The sequence below is a fragment of the Cygnus atratus genome, chromosome 2, assembly GCF_013377495.2.
Source record: "Cygnus atratus isolate AKBS03 ecotype Queensland, Australia chromosome 2, CAtr_DNAZoo_HiC_assembly, whole genome shotgun sequence".
Classification (NCBI taxonomy): Eukaryota; Metazoa; Chordata; class Aves; order Anseriformes; family Anatidae; genus Cygnus; species Cygnus atratus.
In genome coordinates, this window is record NC_066363.1 from 126,575,169 (window position 1) to 126,598,479 (window position 23,311).

Consider the following 23,311-nt stretch of genomic DNA (forward strand, 5'->3'; position numbering starts at 1 on the left):
AAAATAGTTGTAACAGAAAACATTGTAATTAAGTATATAACTAACAGCATTAGGGCCAAATTCAGGAATAGACCTAGAAAGAAGCCTTGGGAACTGTCAGAGCAGCAAGGCTGGCATCTGGTAAGTTAGGCACTTTCCTGATTAGTCAGCTACTTTCAGGATCACAGTTTTGGATGTAGACATCTTCAGTCTCCTTAAATACTGTTTTGAGCACCTACATCCTTTTTTGGATCTGGCTTTTATACTTGAATAAATAATGTATCACATTGACATTATGCACAGACATTAAGATAACTGACCTCAAAGAAAAGCAAAATATTAATACACAATGCTATCACAGACATGTCTAGAAGAAGCTATTGTTCTTTTCTGTGCTTGGGTTAGGCACATTTGTTTTAACAGCTTTTAACACTGTATCCCATTTACTATTCTTATGCTCTAACTGCCTTTTCCTAAACTTGTGCTGAAATAAATCATTGCTGTCTTCATCCTCAGCCTCTGACACTATCTCCATTTTTTGTATAATCAGTTTAATGAGGTCGTGTTGCTTTTCCAATAGAGTTGATAGATCTTTGAGCCTAAAGGGGAAAAAAAAAAAGGAAAGAAAGAAAGAATGAGAAAAATATGCATAAAAGAGGCTTTACCATTTGGTTTCAAAGGACAGATACAAAAGATCTGTCAGTCCTCAATTTCACCCTTCTGCTAACAAATAATTTTCTCTGGAGTACATTTAATTTTGCAAGCTTTCTTACTTTTCCAGGTTCCAGAAAATAAGATTAAAGAACAAATTTATGGATCTTGAGATAAATGACATATATTTAATGTAAGAGCAGTCTCACTCTCAAATAAAGTAAAATTCTAACTTCCTTCCACAGTTCTGACTCAATTAGTCTGACAAGGAAAAAAGACCAGGTATGCAATGGCAATTAAGCATTCACAGACACCTGGTGGACTTCACAACTACTTTAACAGCACATGGGTCAAACTGATGAGACACATAATTATCTCTTTAAAAGTGCTATCCAAAGTGCAATCGATACAAATAAAAAGCATCATTTAGCACCACACATACAGAACACATTATCTGTTAACTTTTAAGGAACAACGGAATAAATAGTAAATGTGTGTAGAAACTGTCTTTACGAAAGTGTGAAGCAGGCTTTTTGAAAATCTGCTTTTCAGAATTCACAAAATTACAGCACAAAATCATATAGAGAGTGACTGAAAAGGCTCTCTTTGAAGAACACTGTGGGGTTTCCTTAGTTACTGTTGTTTTCATGTGGCTATCAAACAAGTATCATAAGAATTAAAGTAGTGCAACAATTAGCTAGCATTAATGAAAACAAAATGAAACAAAACAAAACAAAGTGTAAACACTCAGTGCTGATTGCTACTAGCTTCAGCAGGAACTGAATACTGTTTTGAACCCTGACAATAAAAACATGTTGGCAACACAGTAAAACAAAGTTTTGAGACAGTATTTTCAGAGCAGAAAGTATAACTTTCCATAGTGAAGTGGCCACAAGTTATTCCATTCCAAAGAATTTTATAATTATAGAAAATATTATTTTTCTTCCCTCTTTGTGGAAAAACAGAGTGTATTCTGTGCTGTTTTGTAATACACCAATGTGGCATGGACTTGAAGAAAGACTTGTTAAATTCCATGGTTTGCCAACATCTGTAGGGTGTATCCACATCCTCTAAATTCTTGCCGAATACTACATGCTTCAGTCCTACATACGTCATCAGATTATGTGCAGGAAGATAAAAATTCAGTAGATTAAAAGGAGAGACAGAAAGAACGTGGGGGTGGCGGGGAGGAGGCACTGATGGGGGGAGAGAGAGAGGGAGAGAGAGAGAGAGAAAAAATAGATTTTCCTAGCTGTACATTCGCAGAAGGCTTTTCTGAAACCATTCCTATGGATAACATTGGTAAGATAAGTAAGAAAAGTACAATACAGAGAATTCTTTCCAAGGCTTTAGGAAACAGATTATTTGTTTGAAGGAGAGCCAGGACAACCATCCATTTTTGGGGAAAAAAGCTGAAGCAGATTTACCATCTGACCATTGCAAAGTCAGTTACAGATTGTGTGTATCTGCAAACCAACTGAAATTACATTAATTTTAATTTTAATATAACTCTGGAAAACCTCCATGTACAAACCTTTGATTTTGAAATGAAAGTGCATTTTCCTCATTAGTTTAGTTCAGTTTAATGTGCAATCAACCCCCTCCTCCTTTGCTGCCATGGGATAAAAATATTTCTCTAACCCACAAGTATTTTGAAAGTAAATACATTACAGAATATGAAATAAAATACTAAGTTACCATAGTGATGGAGCTTATTTAAGGACGAAAGATACACTGGATTTTACTTTGCAGGTGTAGCATTGAGTTTTAGAACACTATCTTTAAATAATATATTTGTAATTTTGGGTGTGTTTACAGTAATAAAGTAACACAAAGAATACCTGTATTTCTGCTTCAGAACTTCCAGTTCTAAGGTTGTATCTGTGCTCTGAGCATCTGTGGTAGAGTCCTCACACCCAAAGCAATACTGGAACACACTCTAAACAAAACAGAGTACCAAAATGAAACCAGGTTTTATAGTCTGAAAACAGATTAAAAATCCCAAAAGGGTGAATGGTAACAGTCTCAACACACTGTTAAACATTAAAAACAGTTTCAGTTATAAAGTTATTTTTAGTATATCAAACATTTGTTTTGCAAAATGTGTTTAATCAGAAAATTCAGTCTACCAACAACAGTTGAAATTAAAAGTAAACAAATAAAAGAAGAAATGCCAAAAGGGAGTAATTACATTTTCAGTCTGAATAACTTCTGTAGCTTGTCTCATCTCATAATGTCACAGATCACTAAGAACTCAAACACTAATTATATTTGAATAAATTAGGCTGCACTCAAACTGAAGACTTGACTGTTCATTTTCAGTGAAGACAGTCATAGTCTAAACATGCTTCTAGTGATATCAGATAATGATCAAGTCTTTTATTAATACAACATTGCTAGCAATCTGTGTACAAATTAAGTCAATCATAACACATATAAAATCTTTAGTCTAAGATTCAACATCTTACCATAAATCCACAGTATCTTGGTCTGTTAGGATATACGGTGATTGATTCCTGGTCCACCCGACTTAGGAACCAAAATGGCAGCTTCTTCTCTAAGTTTGTGTGAAGATTAACCTAAACATTATTTCGCATTTAGAGTAAGATATATTCTCTTAAGATAACGACACATTACAATGTGAAAATAACAATTATGTCATTACATTCAAATCACTATTACTAGACATCAAGTCCTAGAGGATATCTACACTGCACACCATGGTATAATATTTGATCTGTGCAGCTCAGACACTAGATACCATCTATTCATAACGGTATTGAGTTTTTTTAGCAGAGTTAATTATTCCACAGTTTTGCGCTCTTACAATTAAAATGTTTTTTTTAAAACTGAGTTAATTCTTGTGAAATGAATTGAACATCTCTTTTTTTACCTTGAGGGTTACAGTATAGAATTACAGAGCAAAAAAGTTCAAAGACAGAATACCTATCATAGCAACAGATATTGAAACCAAATAATGAGAGTGATCTTTCTCTCTTTAACCGTGCTATATCCTTTTATTAGGTTCTGACAGAGCCAGTATAGATTAGGAGGCCAGTGCAACACCTGTGAGTAAAGTATTCCCATGGGTAAAATGAATATGTAACATGTAAGTGGCCTTTTCAGCAGATGCCACCTTTCCATTCATTCTCACATTGCTACAGAAATACTAAGCATATGTATCTAAAAGAAAAGGACATACAGCATAAGCCTATAAGCAGACAATCATAATCCTATCAAACACACAAAAGGTTACATACTTAATAAAGATTTCACAGCACTGTCTGAAGTAGTAAGACACCACCTTTCCTGAGCATTCTGTTGGCAACAAAATACTTAGATGAAAAACATTAACTGCCCTTATACCTTTACTTCAGTCATTTTTATAACTCTTGGAAGGAAATGTTACATATTTCTTCAAATATGCTTGAACTAAGCCAGTACGACACACGATTGTAAGTTATGTAACTAACAGCAGAAGTTATTTGTGAGCTGTTCTTGTCTTTGGGTATTCTGTCTGTGCACACATCCCTCCTTTTATAGGCACTATGTAGGCTCTGAAACTTTCTAGAAAAAGCAGAGCCAGCAGGGAACATGAGCAAAGCCACTCTTCTCTGCACCAATTTTATGGACAATCAGTTCTCACCATACAGACTTCATGCAGAAGCATATGAACAGACAGTTTCTATGAACACGTTGTGAGAAGCAATATTTACTCTTTAGTTGACAGGTGTATACTTAGCGTATTTCCACTTGTGAAAAATCAAGCTTGATATGCAGTTCACAAGGAAAAAAAACATATGACAAATTTATTGTTTCTTAAAATAAATTTAAAAAGGCATATAAATTACTAAACTCTCCTGCTTTCAATGCAAATTCTGTTAGATGTCTACATACATCTTAAGGTATCTAAATACCTAATATCTAAATAAATGTGACCCTAAGCTCCTTAGTTATACCTGGCATTGCAGAATATCTTCTTGGTACACAAACCACCATGAGCATTCAGTATACTGCAATGCATTTGGCTTCCTTTTGATTCCCATGTACTTTGACCCTCTTTTGACTCACCTTAACAGGCAACACTCCAAATTCAAACAGTGCACTTATTCACTTTGACATTCTGTTATTGAAATAACTCAAAATTCATTGATCTGGCTCTTCTCATTTCCTTAAAAATGCACTTGCTTACATATGTCTTTTTGACAGTGACTCCCATGACTGAAAATAATGTTAAGTTAGGGTGCCCATGTTCAACAATTTGCTTTATAGAGATGCTGCGATGTTAGTTAGGGATGTTGATGATAAATTAGTTAATTATCTTGTTGGTGTTCTAGTTATGCTACCTACTTCCTATAGTTGTTGCTTCTATGGTATGCTACTCACCTGCATTGCAATCCTTTTGAGTGCAGCATATTTTTGCACTTCAGCTATGTCCCCAACAGCCAAACCAATCTAAAAATACATCACAGGATCAAAGAAACACTTTATTGTGTTTTTATTGTTGTATTTCTCACTCACATTTAAATCCAAAATGACTCTAAGGTTAAATTTGCTTCACTTGAATCTGGAAACACAACTCCATTGTGCATATTTGAAAAACACATATCAAGAAACGTAGTAAGCTTTATTAAGGTCAACTATCTACTAGTAATAAAGAATAATGTAAAAGATTTGTCAAGAATAAAATCCCTTCTTTTGTAATCCATGATTGCTTTTATGTTAAGAGAAAAATACATGTTGACTACTGATTGAATAGTATCACGGTGACAATAAATAATCTAAAAAAATAATAATTGACCTTTAATGCTCATCTCCTGTGAAAACCTGATTTCCTAAAAACAATAATTGATGTTAATGGAATACGGCTGAAATTTATTTAGTTATTTTTTATTTATTTTAGCCCTTTCTTACTATGAATGGGTTTTCCAGTTCATTTTGTTTACTTTAGGCACATCAGTTAATTTCTATTGTTGACTGGTATTTTGTGTGCAATGAAGATCTGACGTGGCTTTTTTTTTTCTTTTTTTTCTTTTTTTTTGTAAATCATTGTTAGTGCTAGGTTATGATGATAAAATAGATCAAAGTATTAAACAATGATGCTTATTTTATAGCAATAGCTATATTATATATAGCTATATTATATATAATAGCTATACTTTATAGCAATGATGCTAGGGAACCTGCTTTGGCAGGGGAGTTGGAACCAATGATCTCTTGAGGTCCCTTCCAATCCCTACAATTCTGTGATTCCGTCATTTCTAGTCTACGGAGCAGGCATTTACCAAAGCCCTCATTAAACACATTGTTCTCCAATTATCTTAATAAAGATCCTATAACAATATATTGCAGCTCCAATGGATTTTCTTCCCACTGAAAAGGGAGGGGCAAGGGAGACGTGGGTGTCTCTCCAACACGAAGTTAGACCAAAATGAGGGAATGTTGGTCCAAAATCACTCCAGAGCACTAAGCCCTAATTCTTACATTTTTCCACTGTCAGTGCAAAGTCAGAGCAATGTAGTAGAGACCAGAGGGACTATGCTCAGCAAAGAATAAATATAGTGCTTTGCCTATTCTAAAGTGCTCCTAATAGTGCTCCTGCCTATTAGGTTGAACGCAGGAAGTGGGGAAGACTTTCTTGAAGCTCAGCAAATTCCACACAGCGACTACCTGAAGATATACAAGATAACTCTACAACAATTAACTGTACAGTAACTGGAGGGAAAGTGAGTCAAGGGAAAGGCAACTTTTTAATATGTTACTAAGAATGTCTATTTGTTAAATAACGAATGAATGTCACAAGTCAGCACTAAAGTAATGCTATATGCCAAAACTGTGTATAAATATTTGCATAATCACTTCTGTATATTGAGAAGTAGTTTACTTACTAGCAAGTTCATAAGAAGGATTGGAATAAGCAAGGTAAATATAATGAGAACTGTGTAGCTCAGGAATGGATATGGCAATTCACTGCTCAGTAATGGATCAAGAAATGCATCATGATAATTTATGTCTCCCAGCATCATTGCAAATGTCTTCATTACAGAGAGCAGTGGCGTGCTGTATGTTTGCTGCAAAAAGAAGAAAAAAAATCAAGAAAACACCACAAAACTATGAAATTTGTAAATAATCTCTTGAAATTCTTTACTCAAAGATAATATTTATAATGATAAAAAATTAACTATGCCTTTCAACTAACCTGTGAACCCAAAAGGACAAAGAAACTCAATCCAAAGGCCAATATCAGGAAAAAGAAAACGACAGCAATCCTAATCAAAGTCCTCAGAATTTCCCAGAACATCACAACATAAATGCCATAATTTTCAAACCTGGGCAATAAGTAAACAGAAAAAGATAAGCAAAATTCAATACTGAAGTTAGAGTCTCTTACAGTTATATATGCAATACATTTAAATATGAAATCAGTTATCCTGCTTTCTATGTGTGATAAGAAACATTTCACCTCTGAGACATTCTGAGATGGTCTAAATATTTTGTATTTTCACATGAAAAAGAATGTAAATGTATTTATGGCAAGATTAAATTACAGAATCTTATACTTAATACACTAGAGCAGTATTTCAAGATAATTATTTTTCATTGACAACTTTTATTCTGTCCATAGTCACAGAAAGTACAATACTGTACAACTTGTTTTCTAAATATTAGGAAATTAATAATTTTTTTGCTGTTTTGTGAGGCAAATTAGCGATTAGAACAAAGGACAACTGGCACCATGATACATCTAGCAGTCATACACCTGATTTAAAAATATTTTTCTTTTTATGACACTACAAAGTATGGAAAACAAATGAGCAGAAAAAAATATTGCTCAGTAAGAGAAGGTGAGTAGCACAATTTTAGGTCACCTGTGTTTCCAACAACAGTCTGTCCTCTGGCAAGCCCCTTCCATTCCTGGTTTACACATAAACCAAATCTCAGAACGTGAGCTGTCATACAGTTTTCGCCAAAAAGCTGAATATGGAAATTTATCTCCTCTGCCAGATTCAGGGACCAGATGACTGTTTTATGCTATGAAAATAGCAACTGAGAAAATCCCTTCACAGGGTTCCGCAACGCCCCCCCCCCGCCCAATATTATTTGCAAGTCTGAAAACATCAAATTGGAAATAAAGCAAAACTAATCTTAATATAAATAAATCGGTATTTCTTAGATACAGCTCCACTGAAGTCAACAGAAAATTGGAAATAGCAAATTGAAAATAAAGCAAAACTAATCTTAATATAAATAAATCGGTATTTCTTAGATACAGCTCCACTGAAGTCAACAGAACTACAGGTTGCTTTGAGAAGAGATGGCCTGACTCAGTTAGAAAAACGACTTGTAGAGTACCTGTAAAGTTCTACTGACATACAAACAAGCAGGGAAGGGAAGCATTTAATCTCACAGAAGAAGTAAGGTTGGGCACTTTTTACTGTTTAGGTTCCATACTCATTTTGCCCACTGAACACAGACAAGGAGAGAGGATAAGCCCATTCACTAGTCATCTAAGGTCAGACACATGCAAGGCAAGGTTTGTCAGCAGAAGCAATATCATGAAGATATTATCTCTTTATGACATTACCTCTGTTGACAAACCTTGTCCTCAAATATCCCAACTACAGTAAAATGCTGTTAAAATTAATCAGCAAATGTCATGTTTGTCTATCTGTCAAACCACACGGAATAAGAATCTGAAAAGCATATATGCTGGGTTATCACTTAGATTTTTTAACAGCTCAAAACACTTTTTTTTTTTTCCTGTTCAGCCATATGTCATCTTTATGCAAGACACTCCTGCTCAGGTACAAACATGTTTTGTTAGTATTAAGCACTACACCCACCCTATTTTTCCATCTTCATAACCCTCCTGAAGTCCATGACTCTCAGACACCCTGTACTACTGGTATCATTGGGGTCATTAATGGCAATAAATACATTTAATGTCAACTAAAGAAATAATTTCACCCATTGCAATTCTTTTACAGGACATCATGGTGTAGAAAAATGCAGTGTGCCATTCACTCTGTAAACTGATGAAAGAAATTACCCTCCCTCAGGTGTTACTTATAACAACATATTGTTGTCCTTTTGCCCCCTGTAATTCACATTCTTTTTTTTTGTGATGGTATGTATTTTTATTTTGTTTTGTTTTGTTTGTTTGTTTTTCAAGTTAAAGTCTATATAGCATAATGAAACACTTTTTAAAAAGACATATAAAGTGACTTTGCTTGCTTAGCATTAAAATAAGTTTTGTTATTTCTTAAGTTGCCATTACACACTGTGATTCTCTACATGAAAACCACCAAAAACTACTTCACAGTGCATTAGTTAAAAAATAAAAATAATAAAAAAAAATCCTATGATCCTAATTTGGAAACTTGTATAGCTTAAATACAGAAATTAAGAATAGGACTATCACATGATCAGTTATACTCTAGAATATATAGAATTTGTAAAATATTGAAAATATTTATTGCAAATCATGTAAATAATTTTTACCGCTGAAGGTAAAGCAAGAAGTTCATCCAAGACAAGTATACAGCAATTGCTCCACATTCCCACTGCAAATGAGCTGGTGTATTAATAAATAAAGAAGACACAAAAATTATGCTTGTAGTATAAATTGTCCAGTCCAGTAGATTGGAGTAATCCAACAAATATTTCAATTTCTAGGATTTAAGAGAGAGGTGCATATTTACAAGTTGTGCATCATTACAGGACTGAATTCAATAACAGTATGTAAATCCTCTTCTCACTTTTAATCTCATATATAGGAATAAATTATGTTTCCCTTATAATTAGAAAAAAATCAGATATATTTCAATATAATACAAATTGCTATGCACGTGGTTGTGATTAATGTTATGCATATATATCCTTACAAATTTACCTGCTGAATGAGCTGAAATATTTCTTTGCAGATTCCCAGTAAACTCATAATTAAAACTAAACACATACACACCCTTGTGAAGTATGAGTCCTGAAACAAAAAACAGAGCACAAAACAAATCAGAAATTGTTAAAGGAAAAATATTTATTTTTACTCTACCTACTATATATACATTATATTGCCAAGTTATGATAGTAATAAGCTTATCTGAAGCAAACAAACAGACTAAATTCTCTTTTACTAATGTTTATTGTGAAATCCATGTCATATATATCATGTTTAATACAAACCAAATATTAAAGTTTGCACATTCCCATGATAAACCATCGCTGTGCAGCTTCCTTATTACTACTGTTCAAGCTTGGGAACTGAAATTGCAGTATTTATGCCACGTTTTTTTGGTGTGTTTTGCCACTACATGAACATAAAGATAAATTCCATGGTCCATAACTTCACTATCATATTGTAGTGTCAGGAATAGCAACAAAAGTCTTTGGAAGATGCACAATTTGGGAGTCCTGGCATCCTTATGTGGCTTCTCCCTTTGACATCTCTCTTTACAATTAGTATCAGCAAAGACAACTTTATTGCGAAATGCCTCATACTGGCATAGATAACAACAGGGAATTTTATCTTTAATAAATAAATTGTAAAGCTAATTTGCCACCAGAGGTGTTGCTGCAATACATATCAGCAAGTGCCCCATTACGGTGTCCGTCTTTAACCTGGATTCAGAGAGGAGTACCATGTTCTGTAATGCAGTGCTCCCCTCAGGATCTGGCATTCCAGGCTTCATTCCCATTATAGAGTCATCAGGATACTGACTCCCCCACTGCATGACATACACTGCTGTTGCTTTAGTCTCTCAGGCAGCAACTTCACAGCTCCTCATCAGTACACTGCTTCTCCACCAACTGGCATCACCATTCCTCACTGAAGGATAGGACTCCCTCATCCAGCTACATTTCTTTCTGATGGCTCAAGGACCTGGGGCAATCAGAATCTTTCCTCTGTCTGCTTCTGTCATTCTCCTGTCTTCCATCAGGAAGATGAGTTGGTTAGTGCAGCATGAATTATTCCAGTTCTGCTAGTCTTGGCTTCTGAATTTTTGAGAATCCCGCATGGACTGGGCTGGGCATGGGGTTCTCCAGACTTTTTCATGCATCAGGATATCCTCATGGACCTTTTATATTCCTTGAGTTTACATTATTTCACATTTCTACTAGAATATTTTTTTTTGAGTTCCTATTTCAGTTTTGTATTTTTTCTCCCCTGAAATGACAAATAAAATATTTTTTCTTGGCTCTTTTCTTCAAAATCCTTGGTTTTAGTGATAAAAATCACAATTTTAAATGGATTAATTTGAAGAGTTCACCACACAACAATAACTTCTGTCCATTAATGCTAGTATGCCACAGTTTGAGACAGAGCTCTGAGACTCTCCGGCCCTTCAGGTGAACACAGGAGTGTAACACTATGCATGAGCTGTATTCACAGGTTCAGCAAAAAGCAGTACTTGCAGTTTCTTCTTTGGAAGTCTAGTACAATGTTCAGCTTTGGGACAACACAGCCTTCTTAAGGGACAGAATACTGCTTAGTTTTAACTGCAGGAGGGAAACACTTACAAAAAGGACATCAACCAGTCGCACCAATGTCCGTCTTTTCTAAAACGTCATTTTGGATCGGGCAAGTCTAACTTTGTCAGGTCAGTATGGTGTCCTACTTATTGCAGTTCCAGCTTCTGAAAAAAGTTCGTTTCTGTCTCCTAACAACCCCAAAGTATCTCTAGAGGACAGGTTTATCCCAAGAGAGAATTCATCCTGGCCTGTTTTCCTTACAGCCCCACCTAAAGCACCATTTTCATCCAATGCATATAATGAATAAGATCAATATTCACAAATTATTAGAGTATCCCTACATCTACTGTAGTTTTGACTTACAGATAAATATTCAAAAGTCAACATGATGCATATTTACATTGTTACCTAGTTATGTTTTTCCTTTTGAGATATCATAATTCCAAAACAAGGGTATGCCATTCACATTTTGGCACAACACTTCTTTTTTTAAATTTATTTATTTTAAGTTTTTACACAAGGAACCAGCCAATACACTCAAAAGTTTTTTGGAAAGTTTTTCTTTCATATATGCTAAATTCTGCTGTTACATTTGTTACTATTATTGTACATAAAGTAGCTACATACAGACTAGAAAAAACTGTTTCCTCTTGGCCACACAGTTTATGAATCTACTGAAGAAATACTGGGCCTGCAATGCATAACACAGGCAAAGAAAGCTGTATTTGAATACTCAAAAACACTTTATTGTTGATAACTATTTCTATGACTTAAACTTAAAATAAGCAATATCCAATTATTTTTGCTGAAAATTAAAAGGATATAAAAATCTAAAAAATCCACTATTTTCTGTCTTTTCATGATTAGACATGTTAATCCTTTTTCTTCAGTGTTAAAGAAATGTTCACTTCAGGGAAGAGACTGATATAGCCATGTAGCAGACATGAAGTTTTCAGAAAAGACATTGAAAATAAGAAATGTAAATTGAAATTTATTTACAGAAGTTGTTGCTGAATGTTTAAAAATAAACAATTCTATTCAGAGTTGCTAAATAACAAATAACTTTAGAAAAAACATAAATAATCACATCTTCTTGCTATAAAAATCCTAAACATATTCTAAATAGTACAACAACTCAGTACCTCATATTCTAATGGTCTTGCTTCATAGATTTCTGTTCCATTCAGAGGTCTTCCTGGCTGTATATGGGTGACCAGAAGAGTCAATGGGATGAGACCAAGAGAATATATGCCTAAATTCATCAGATGTGCTCTAAACCCATAGGCCATCCTTGAAAGTAAAAATGTTCACAGTTACAACACTTTACAAATTTATAAGAGCCTGCATTTAAATTTAATAGCCAACAATGTTCTCATGATGGGAAAACAAGCATTTTTCAAACACCCTTTCAGGATGAATCACTGAGCTTTGTGAGGAAAAAAGTGTATCAGTCGTTCTCAAATGTTCCTTTTCTTTTTAACTCAGTGATACTACCATATATTAAAAAAAAAAAAAAAAAGAGATAGCGTGTTTTTTTTTTTGTATGCATCAAAGAATCACTACTAAGTACTAAACCACGTTAGCATAATCTAACTACGGTTATGAGTGTGTTGTGCAAATACATTTGCTTCAGTAATGTCATAGTAGTATGTGTACTTTACTAAACAGCTCTCAGGTACAATAGCCTTCATCCTGACATGCAATATTGTATCTTATGTACATTAAAATACACCTACCATTTCATAAGCAAATATTCTTTGCACACAGGATGACTAAGTAGCTCCATGCGATTGTGACGTACCATGGCCTACAAAACAAGAAAATGCAAAGATCCAATTTGTCTCTTCTAGATGAGTAAAGCACTTAAAAACAGGCTAGACCACCTTCTTAGCCTGAATATTAGCCTAGTGAAAACCACAGTGTTTGTAAAATATTGCAAAGTTCTTTTGTTTATTCACTTTTGTCCAAAGCTATCACAATTCTTCTTCTTATATATAAGAGAATGGCCTATTGAGCCATTCTCTTTCTCTCCTGTAGCTTGTTAGAATAGGCTAACAGGTCTATTTCAAGCTTAAAAAAAAACAAACAAAAACAAAACTCTACAGATACGGACTGATAATGATATGATTTTTCAGGACTAAACACTTTGCCAACCATAGATGTGAAATGACCATGATTTTCTAGTTACATTTAATTAGAAAATAATTTATTCTTAAAAAATATACCAAATCTAGTTGCCAACAGTAAGTCCAAAAAGAAATCAAATATAGCCCGCAAGATTGTTCTGTAAATGTTTTCTGCCAAGGACAGAGAGAACAGACTGGCAGTGTGTGAGAACAGTAAAATTTGCTTTAAGCACAGATTTTTTTTTCCAGTTAGCATATAAAAAAGTCATCTTTGTCAGCTTTTTCAATGTCTTATATTCCTGAACATGGTCACTACAGGGACTGGAGAACAGTTTTCCTTAATGTACTACCTGTATTTACAGCATATTCTCTTGAAACCCACATAGCTGTTTAAATAAACCAAGAATTTATATCTAATCCTGAAAGAATAGTTATTTATTATTTAGACTATACGAAGTTTAGCTCATACTTTATTACAATATACTTTAAATATCCAATTAGGACCTTTGGAGGTGAAATATTATGATAAAAATATAAAACACTTGATTTTATCTCAAACAGGACAGCATGGAATTATGTCAAAGTAAAATAAAAAACTTACATTTAAAATGGCAAGTGGTTCGTAGAAAATATCTTCACCATCCTTTAATTTCTTGTTAAGTGTCAGAGGACACTGAAGATATCTGAAGTTATATTCAATCTGAATAATAAACATACACCAGCACTTGAATATGATAAAACTCATAGTCTAAGACTGAGATAATGTGCTAAATTTTAAAATACTAATCCTTTAGAGAAAAAAAAAAAAAGGGGAATATTGTGTCAAAGTAATTAGAACACTGATGTTTACTAATAATTAGTCACTCAGACAGTGTGAACACATGCCATCAAAATACAATATATGATTGCAAGATGTAAGCTTGTAAGAATAAAGTCATTTTAAACTGTAAAAAAAAAATATTCTTAAAATATTATAGCTTAAAAAGGTCATTCTCATATCTATAATTAATTTTTTATGCTGACTGAAGAAAATATTGTATTTTAAAGTTATATGGCATTGATAATACAATATAAAGAAAATGTTTAGTAGCAGAAAATTCACAAGTTTTCTGTTAATGTAGTAGATCATAATTTTTTTTTCAATATGGTTTTAAGGATAACATAACTGTAGAACATTCATGCCTCTTCAGCATTGTGGAAGCTATCTACTGCTTAAGATTTTGGACAAGAATTTACAAAAAAAAGAAACGTATCAACTTGGAATTATTCATGACAATTGTATTTCTTATGACATGCATGCATTTCATATACATTAATAGATACTAATGTTTCTGTCACTGTTCTTTTGTAATATCCATAACCTCTGACACTCAGCTTGATTGTAAGAATTTACACAACAAGGTTAAAGTCAATAGTTTGCTCAGGTTTGATGTTATACTTGCTAAAATGCATAAGCATGAAGATTACAGAAACTGAACTTCAAAGCCATTTGCAGCCCAAAGGATAAAACAAGATCAGTCACCCATGTTTTCTGTCAAGATCTTATATTCTTCTACAAACATGCTGTATCAATATGAACTTGACAAACATTAAAATGTATGTATTGTCTACTTCTCTAGCTTTCAAGTAAAAAAATGTTTTTTTTGTGTTTTTTTTTGTTTTTTTTACTTACAAACATAAAATACAGAGAATTACTGTCTTTGCAGTAAAAACAAAGACTAATGGTTGAAGATTGCTAGTATCTGATGAAGTGACTTTAAAAAGTCTTCCTAATACTGACAATTTTTTAACAAATACATATTAAAAGCATAAATCCAAATTTAGTTATTGGTAACAAGGAATTGTTCATGAATGAAGTTAAAATATTAGTCAATTTGAATTTATATCAGGACACTTATGTAACTACATAAAATATGTAAAATTATTAATATTAGTAGCTAAAAGCCAAGCTGATGATTTTCTAAGTTAACTATTATCCAGATAATGCACTGCTGTTATTGCCAGGGACATTATGACATATTCCATTCTAAGACCATAAAATGTACTGTCTTCACAAATTTTTTTGTCCACTTACATAAAAGTCTCGACTTGTCTTTTCCTCTGAAGACTCAATTATGCAGTTGTCCAAAACCAGCTTTGAAGATGAACAGAAAAGTGAATGAAGGCGATACAGATAATGTTTATCAGAATGAACAGAAAACATTTGTAGCTAAAGAAAATGACGTTCAAATATGGCAGTCATCTAATGGGAGTGCTTACTCAGTCAGGTTATATGGTAGATATATGTTTTATGTTATGAATACATAAAACTCCAGAGTTTACATGTACGACAATAAAATTAAATCAATGTATGAATTCATGTTGTTCCTATTTTATAATAATCCATGTTAGTGAGGATGGCATTAGAAAAACAACGGCAAATGATGCAATGTAACCAAAGGGGCTTTTTGGTGTAGTTATGTTTTTAATATTTGCAGTGAACTTACTTTAAAGGAATCAGGAAGATACTCAACCATTTCCAGCAAAGGACACTTATTGGCATTAGAATAGTGAGAGAATGTCAAAACAGCTTCTTCCCATCTGCAAAAATGAATTTGAATAATCAAAAAGGAATGAGTTACTTTTCAATTAAACTAGTTTTAGATTATTTGAGTTTTATTTTAGATATTATCTTGCAAATCACAATACGTACTAAGTTTACATACCATCAAATGGAAAATCAGCTGTAATTGAGTAACATTTTGGATGCTTCCATCATATCTAATTCTGTTATCAATTAAACAGAAATGTTTCAACTACGCTAAAACATTCTCAAGAATAAGCATCCTTCTTTGTACTCCACATGAAACAAACTAAAGCTGAAATCTCAGGTTGCATCAGATGAGTAATCATAAATACAGTTAAATACTGACAGTGCTCCTGTAACGCTTACCAAAAAATGTACTCATCTAGCAGTGGTGCAATATTTTTGCTCCTAAAGTGGAACTTGACTATATTTTAATATAAAATATTCTAAATTGCAGTTCAATTGCCACATTTTTAAAATTTTGCAACATATTTAAAACAACAATTTAAAATTAATTCCCTTGAATGGTATTGTGCTTACATTTTGAATAAAAGTCTGTAGGTATTGAAACATATTGTGAAAGGCCAAAATTATGTATATATGTAGAGAGATGGCATGGGAAGGATTACTTATTTCTCATGGTTTCTACATTTGGCTTTTATTGTTGTTGTTTTGTTGGTTTTGTTTTGTTTTTTTCCAGAATCTGAATACACAGCCTAATATGGAAAAAAATATGCCACATACCTGATGTTTATTACAGTTATGCTATTTTTAATTGTCTATAACTAGACCACAACACAATCTCTGGAAATTTAATATAAGAACTCAGTCCTACTTATTAAACCACAGGTTTTCAAAACTTAATCAATCTCAATTTAAAAAAAAAAAGAGGAAAATAAAACCCAAAAGCATTTTCTGTGTACTTTACCTTTTGTGCAAGATTACAGCTGATACTACGTCTTTCCTCCTATTGTGTATTGCTTCATGGAAAAAAGAAGCTACTGCTTTGTTCAACAGAATTTTTGCACCATAGTCAAGAAGTAACCTTACTGCTTTTGCATGTCCTTCTTTTGCAGCTAGGTGCAAAGCTGTGTTCTGTACAGAAAAGTAGGATGGAAATGCAATCATGAGACTCTTTAAAAAAATAATTTTGCATTTCAGTCCCTTTCCCACACTGAAAAGCCACATGATACTCTCAGTTACAAGTCCTAAATGCTTTTACTGGCAATATTAACCAGTAGAATCTTGTCACAGAGAAATTATAGACAAGTTCTTCATTCTACGTCTACGGTCAGGATAGTTCATTACATTTGAAGAGGAAACTCAACTGTAGGTAAGAAAGGCCAATTTGTCAATATCTTTTAGTTTTGTAGCTAAAAAACAGTGAATCACAGATAGGAAAAAATGACAGTATCGCCAGACACAAAAAGCCTGCATTTGACGATCAGGAAAAGAAGCATTCAATTATACCCAGATGTGCTCATATAAACAAATCTGTAGGCAGAGCTTTTTAAGAGAAACCTTTTTTTCTTTGTTATTTTCATAAAAGTAGGGCAATGAGTGGTTTAGGAATCAAGTGACACTGAAATTGACATTTGAAAGCCTTCCCAAGTGACCCATATTTTCCTGAGGGAAATTAGAAACTAAACATTGGCTTCTGATTGATTTCTAGGCAACAGTTTTTCCTAAACTACTATTTCTGAATGTCTTCATCATCATTTCTCCAAGAAATTAGCAACATCTTCTGTGTTGACAACTGAACAGTCCTTTAAAATGATCACCCCGTGTTTTCTGATGGGAAACTGTTAGGCAGGTTCATACAAGAAATCTTCAATCCAGGAACTACGTTCTGTCTTTACCCAAAAGATTTGCCCAAACTTCAGAACAAGACAGAAGACGTATTTGTTGCATATGGCTGTGCAGAACAGGTGGATTTCAAACATTATGTTAATGAGTATTATTTGATGTTGGATTTCTTTTAATCTGTATGAGCTTTTTAAATTTAAATTACCAATGCTTGTATTATATTATTAAAATACTGTTGCGCTTTAAAGGGGGCAAGAGAGACAAGTCCAACATACTCAGCACTTTATGTTTTTCATTACTTTTTGATTCGTTTTTGGTTGGTTGGTTGGTTTTTGTATCCCACTTATAAAAATTGGATAATAATTTCATTAATTATGCTAATCTAAGTGATAAACTTTAACAGCAATGAAATATAAACTGACTTTAAAAAATAGAATATTATATATGCAATGCACAGTGAAATACAATCTACTAATAGTATACCACCGATATTTGCTCTAGAAGTAATAGATGACAAACAAAGAACATTACATGAACACATACCCCTTCTTCGTCCACTCTGTCAGTACACTTCACATTAGTATCCAAAATTATCTGCATTGTGCGAGTGTATCCTCCAAAGGCAGCATGGTGCAGGGCTGTCCAGCCTTTATAATCACTTACATACAGCAGATACAAAAATAATAATTAGAAATGGAAAAGTCTTCCATAAATTTCAGATAAATGTAATTGCCTTGTTCTTTGACTCAAACAATTTTGTTTTGGCACGACTACTGTAGAAATGTCCATGCCTTCTATCAACTATTATGTGATTAAAAATGCATCATTCTGAAGTAAAAGGTTCAAGACAATAAAAGTATTTTGGTCCCCCTCTCTCCTTTCATCTCTCTATTCATGTATAAATGGGGATTGCACCCATTTTCTTAGGTGTGCCTTGAAAATTAGTCAAATATTTACAATATTCTGTTACTAATACCTGCAACAGAGATGGCATAGATCATGATCATGCTATAGAATCATGTATTTAAAGGCAGTAATATACAAATCATTGTAAGCACACAAATCTATTTCAATTAATATTACTTCATTGTAGTTTAACAAAATTAAGCCTTTAATCACATAGAACTTATCAGGTCATTTCATCAAAAAATGCTAATTTTAAGTCTAAATTAAGCCTAAATAAATACATAAACACAAATCTGTGCACACACACATATTACATATCAATCATCATCCCTATCCTAGCTAGGTGGTCTAGTCCAGCTAAGGAAACATGAAATAAAGAGCTTGACAAAAGTTCGCTTACTGGGTCCTCCACAGTCATAAATACTGAATGTATGACAGGTCTGTTTGGTATAGAATCTTTTCAGAACACTTAGATCCCTAGCTCCAAGGTGCAGATGCAGTACAGATTGTCAAGGATTTGGAAGCATAGCATTTGAAAGTTAAAGCTCTAGAATATACCCTGTAAACAGGACTCTAAAGAACCTAAATTTTCACTAGCTTTGGCTTCAGGTTTGGCTCACACCAGGTTTTTCAGGTTTGGGCCTGGGAACTTTGAAAATCCTATCAGGATGTGGAGCTGCTTTGACTATGTTTGACCTGAAATTGAGACTGAGAGTGAAAGGCAAGTTGCCTGCAAACCATCAGTTCTGAGATCCCATACCAAACCTGTAAGTGAACATGAAGGGAACATCAGTGAAGCTGACATGACTATTTTATTTCCAAAACAGTACTTTTTCCATTAAAAAATTCAATATTTTTCTCTCAGTTGGATTTGGAGAAACCTCAGTTTTGCCAGCACTAGTAGCCCTGGTTCTATGCATGAGGCAGGAGGGAGGTACAATCAGCTTAGTTTTACAAATATTATATAAATTTACTTTATTTTATATACATGTATATATTTGTATATATTATTACTATATATTGTATTTATATTGTATTAGCTTCCCAGTTACTGTACGTAAAATGTAAGGTGATGGTTCTTTACCTTAATGAACAGAAATTTGATCACTTACCAGAGGAAAAGGGCCCCTCTCTTCAGAAGAAACTGAACTACCTTCTCATGACCATTCTGGGCTGCCAAATGAAGGGGAGTCATTCCCTTCTTATCACCTTCATTCAAAAGTCTTGTGTCTTTCATATCTCTTATAAGTCGTTGACATGTATTGATGCGTCCATAGCTTTGAAAGATAAACATATAAATTAATGTCAAAGAAATATGGATGGGAAAATGGCATTGATTCCACAGCCTAGACTGTGCACTAACCTGGCAGCAAAGTGTAAGGGTGACTTCTTGTCCCTGCTCTTAGAATAAATGGAAACATTGAGGCTGAGTAAATTATTTACAGAGAGGGCCACACCTTGTCTGCATGCATAATGCAATGGAGTGCATCCTTCATTATCTTCATCCACTACAAGATTTTTAATATGTTCCATCTGTTACCCCCAAAAGAACAAAAGCACAGAATTACATTTATATCAGTGATGCTCCAGCTTTTAACAGTTCCTAACAATTGCATTAATATTTTTAAGGCAGTATCTAAAAACAAGAAATAAATAAGTGTAGTAACAATGAGCACTTAACATCTCCTGATTAGTGGGTCATCATTTTTAAACAGAATTACTCTTCAGAGAACACAGCAACTTGCCAACCTGTGCCCTCACTGCAAACCATCCATAGAACAAGTTTAACGCAGGAGATTCTTTGCTGCCATTCAACCACAATACTCATTGATGTTAACAGAAAGCTTGTACAGAAAGCAAGGGTAGTCTATAGTCTTTATTCAGCAGCAAAACTTCTGGCTGTCAGGAACTATCAGTTCACTGTTTTGTGATATAATTTGTTACCCCAATTTCTTTTTCCTCATCTTCATTTCCTTGTTTTTCTCTATACCTTGTCTAACACTATCCTATGTATATCCTTTCTTAAAGAAACCAAGAATCTCCTCCCACAGTCTGCTCCACTCTTTGTCTGAATTACTAGTATGATCAACAATTATAAAGTCAATGTAGACAAGCAAAGAGTTATCACTCTTCTTTGAAGTTGATTCCCAACATTTGCTGAAAAGGGAGATTAAATCCATTCTGCACTACTAACCAAAGTTGTTTACAGAGTGCAGCCAACATCATAAGATCAGTTATACATGATTCACATTTAAAAGGTTGTTTCTAGAATTTTGGAGGCTAACAACTTTAACTCTTTCAAGCAAGCTTGGGTTCTATCAATATGAGTTCATCTCAGCATAGCCAAATACAAATCTGTATTTTAAATCATTTTTAAAAGGAAATCCAAGACTTCATTACAGTCCAGTCCACAGAAAATTCCTGCAGAATATAATGTAAGCTATTTAAGTCCTAGAGCTTGACTGAATATGAGCATGTCCTCTAGTTTTACTGCATGCAAACTGGGAAAGTGGAAGTGAAAAGTTCTATATTTTATTGCCTACCTCTTGAGCTATTCAATCCCCCAACAGCAAAATAATTTATGGGATTATGTTATTCCTTTGCCTGGCAATAAGAAAACTGTATTATTGCTTTGAAAAGTTTTCATGAGAGATATGTACCTGTTCAAACTATTTTCTGTGACACTGGGCAACTTAAACACCAGAAACTTTTACCAACATTCCGAAATAGAAAGGTAGTTGTTCTTCCTTCATGTTTTCTAGTAAGGGTAACATAGGCATAAATTGATGCTTACTATACCTGCAGAAATTTCTCATTCAGATGCTGTAATCCTCCGGGCTGTAACACCGTCAAATGCAAGAAATTCCGACCAAGATGATCTTTTAATGATACATTTGCTCCTAGATAAATATGGAAATAAATACCAGCAACTTCAAAACTGCTGCTCCCTGGCACTAACTGACTATGTTTAAGACAAAGGAACAAATGTTGAAAATAAATCCATAAAATTACAAATATCATTTCAAGTCAACATTATATCATTTTACTTATACTCCCCCCCCCCCCCCAACTAGTGACACTCAGATTTATTCAGTGCATATGCATTTTGCAGTTCACTGAAGCACTAAGATTTATATGGGGCTCTTATATTCAGAGATAAAGAGCACCCACAGATCAAGAGGTAATTTAAACATGCAGATGATCACCCTCTTCTCGTACAGGTTTTACAGTCCATTCCCACTGTAATCATACTGTCTTAACATTTCACTATTTTCAAAATTACAGCAATTTTATCTGGCAAAGCTATTTAAGTAATAATCCACAGAAATACTACATAAAGCAAGCAACAGGCAATGGGAGTTTTTTGCCAGTTATGAAAAAAAAAGTGTCTTATTAAAGTTTTTGACCTTGATACAACTTTAAAACTTTTATTATAAGGTTTATTAACAGTTATGTTACCGTTAACAAGAAGAAATACACTAACAATTATTAGCTTGCACCAAAGGTATAGCAATTGAAAAATATAGCTCAAACATTGTCAAGGTAACTGTGATTCTATAAAATCACAAGTAATATTTGAAATATGAGCTTTAACACTTAAAGATTGATTTCTAGTATGAAACACTATTTTTTGTAAGTGGTGTATTTATTCCACGGTTCTTATTAATTTGTGAACTGCTAAGGAATAGAGGGATGGAATGCCAGTGCCACCTCTGCCTTGAGAAACATGAAACATAGCCCACATTTTCTTCTACGGCCTATCCATTCTATATGAAAAAGGGTGAAATCATCAGTCTAATTCTGCCTTTACCTCCAGGAACACCAGCACAGAGTAGCTGTTTAACTCAGGTACGTCTGGACTGTATGCTGAAGTATTGCATTAAAATTGAGAGGAAAGTTGAATGTAGAGATTTCACTTGTATGAACCCTGCCCAAAAAAGTATATCATATGCACATATTCTCTTGTACCTTTTGAGAGCAGTAAATTCACAATTTTCCATGATGCACAAGAAGTGGCCAACAGAAGCGGGGATCGACCTTCTATGTCAACACTATCAATATTTGCTCCCTGCAATAAAGAATTTCAAGTTTATCATGAATAATGAATAAATATAATTTTAAAATGGTGTTACCCTTTAGAAGCATAGCAGAACTACAGGCATTCTTACACATGTTCCAGATAAGTAAATTCAATAAACATATTATGTATTTATATATAAAAAAAAAAAGTTTTCAAACTACCAGCCACAACACAGTCATCTATCTATCTGTCTGTCTTTAGACGCCTACTTCTAAGTATGCTGCACTAACACCTCATAATCTTTTAATAGGGTACCTTTCTATGCATATGAACACTTAAAATATATAATTCTAACTTGAAAATACTTGAAACTCTGGAAAAATACAAAAATTGCATCCCTTCTGATTATGTTCTCTTACCTATCAAGCAATTAGCAGAACAAGAGCCTTCTGAACTACTGTGCTATACTAGATGAATACTAATCAAGAAGTGATACATCCAGGAATATAAAGTTTGGTCTGTATAGCTTGATCTACCTTCATTTTCTATTATTGATCATAAATTATGTAAGCCAAGTTCATTTTGATCCCAAAGTAGCTGTATCAACAACAGACACATTTTTATTCTCCAGACTTAAGGTTTTTGATATGACCTTTTTCCTTGGGCGAAGCACAAGGACTGGAATGAGATATTCCAGCAAAAGCACAATGTTGATGTTATCTATTTTGCACAAGGTGCATAATGGCAGGAAAGTGTGGTCACTATGGTGACCTATGGTCATATCAG

General features: G+C 33.7%; 1 protein-coding gene across 1 annotated transcript in view; it reads right to left on the reverse strand.

Annotated features, from left to right (window-relative positions):
- Positions 1–346: 346 nt before the first annotated feature.
- The window catches only part of TRPA1 (transient receptor potential cation channel subfamily A member 1), a 39,067-nt gene continuing 16,102 nt past the window's right edge, over positions 347–23,311 (reverse strand). The window contains exons 9-27 of the mRNA XM_035563088.1: positions 22,474–22,573; positions 21,304–21,404; positions 19,868–20,037; positions 19,617–19,781; positions 18,142–18,256; positions 16,721–16,887; positions 15,713–15,806; positions 15,301–15,360; positions 13,828–13,926; positions 12,837–12,907; positions 12,243–12,390; positions 9,524–9,613; positions 9,133–9,302; positions 6,830–6,959; positions 6,519–6,701; positions 5,017–5,085; positions 3,099–3,209; positions 2,472–2,569; positions 347–578 (exon numbers count right to left, since the gene is read on the reverse strand). Coding sequence (XP_035418981.1) covers positions 347–578; positions 2,472–2,569; positions 3,099–3,209; positions 5,017–5,085; positions 6,519–6,701; positions 6,830–6,959; positions 9,133–9,302; positions 9,524–9,613; positions 12,243–12,390; positions 12,837–12,907; positions 13,828–13,926; positions 15,301–15,360; positions 15,713–15,806; positions 16,721–16,887; positions 18,142–18,256; positions 19,617–19,781; positions 19,868–20,037; positions 21,304–21,404; positions 22,474–22,573 — 2,373 coding nt within the window. The remainder of the gene's footprint in view (positions 579–2,471; positions 2,570–3,098; positions 3,210–5,016; positions 5,086–6,518; positions 6,702–6,829; positions 6,960–9,132; positions 9,303–9,523; positions 9,614–12,242; positions 12,391–12,836; positions 12,908–13,827; positions 13,927–15,300; positions 15,361–15,712; positions 15,807–16,720; positions 16,888–18,141; positions 18,257–19,616; positions 19,782–19,867; positions 20,038–21,303; positions 21,405–22,473; positions 22,574–23,311) is intronic.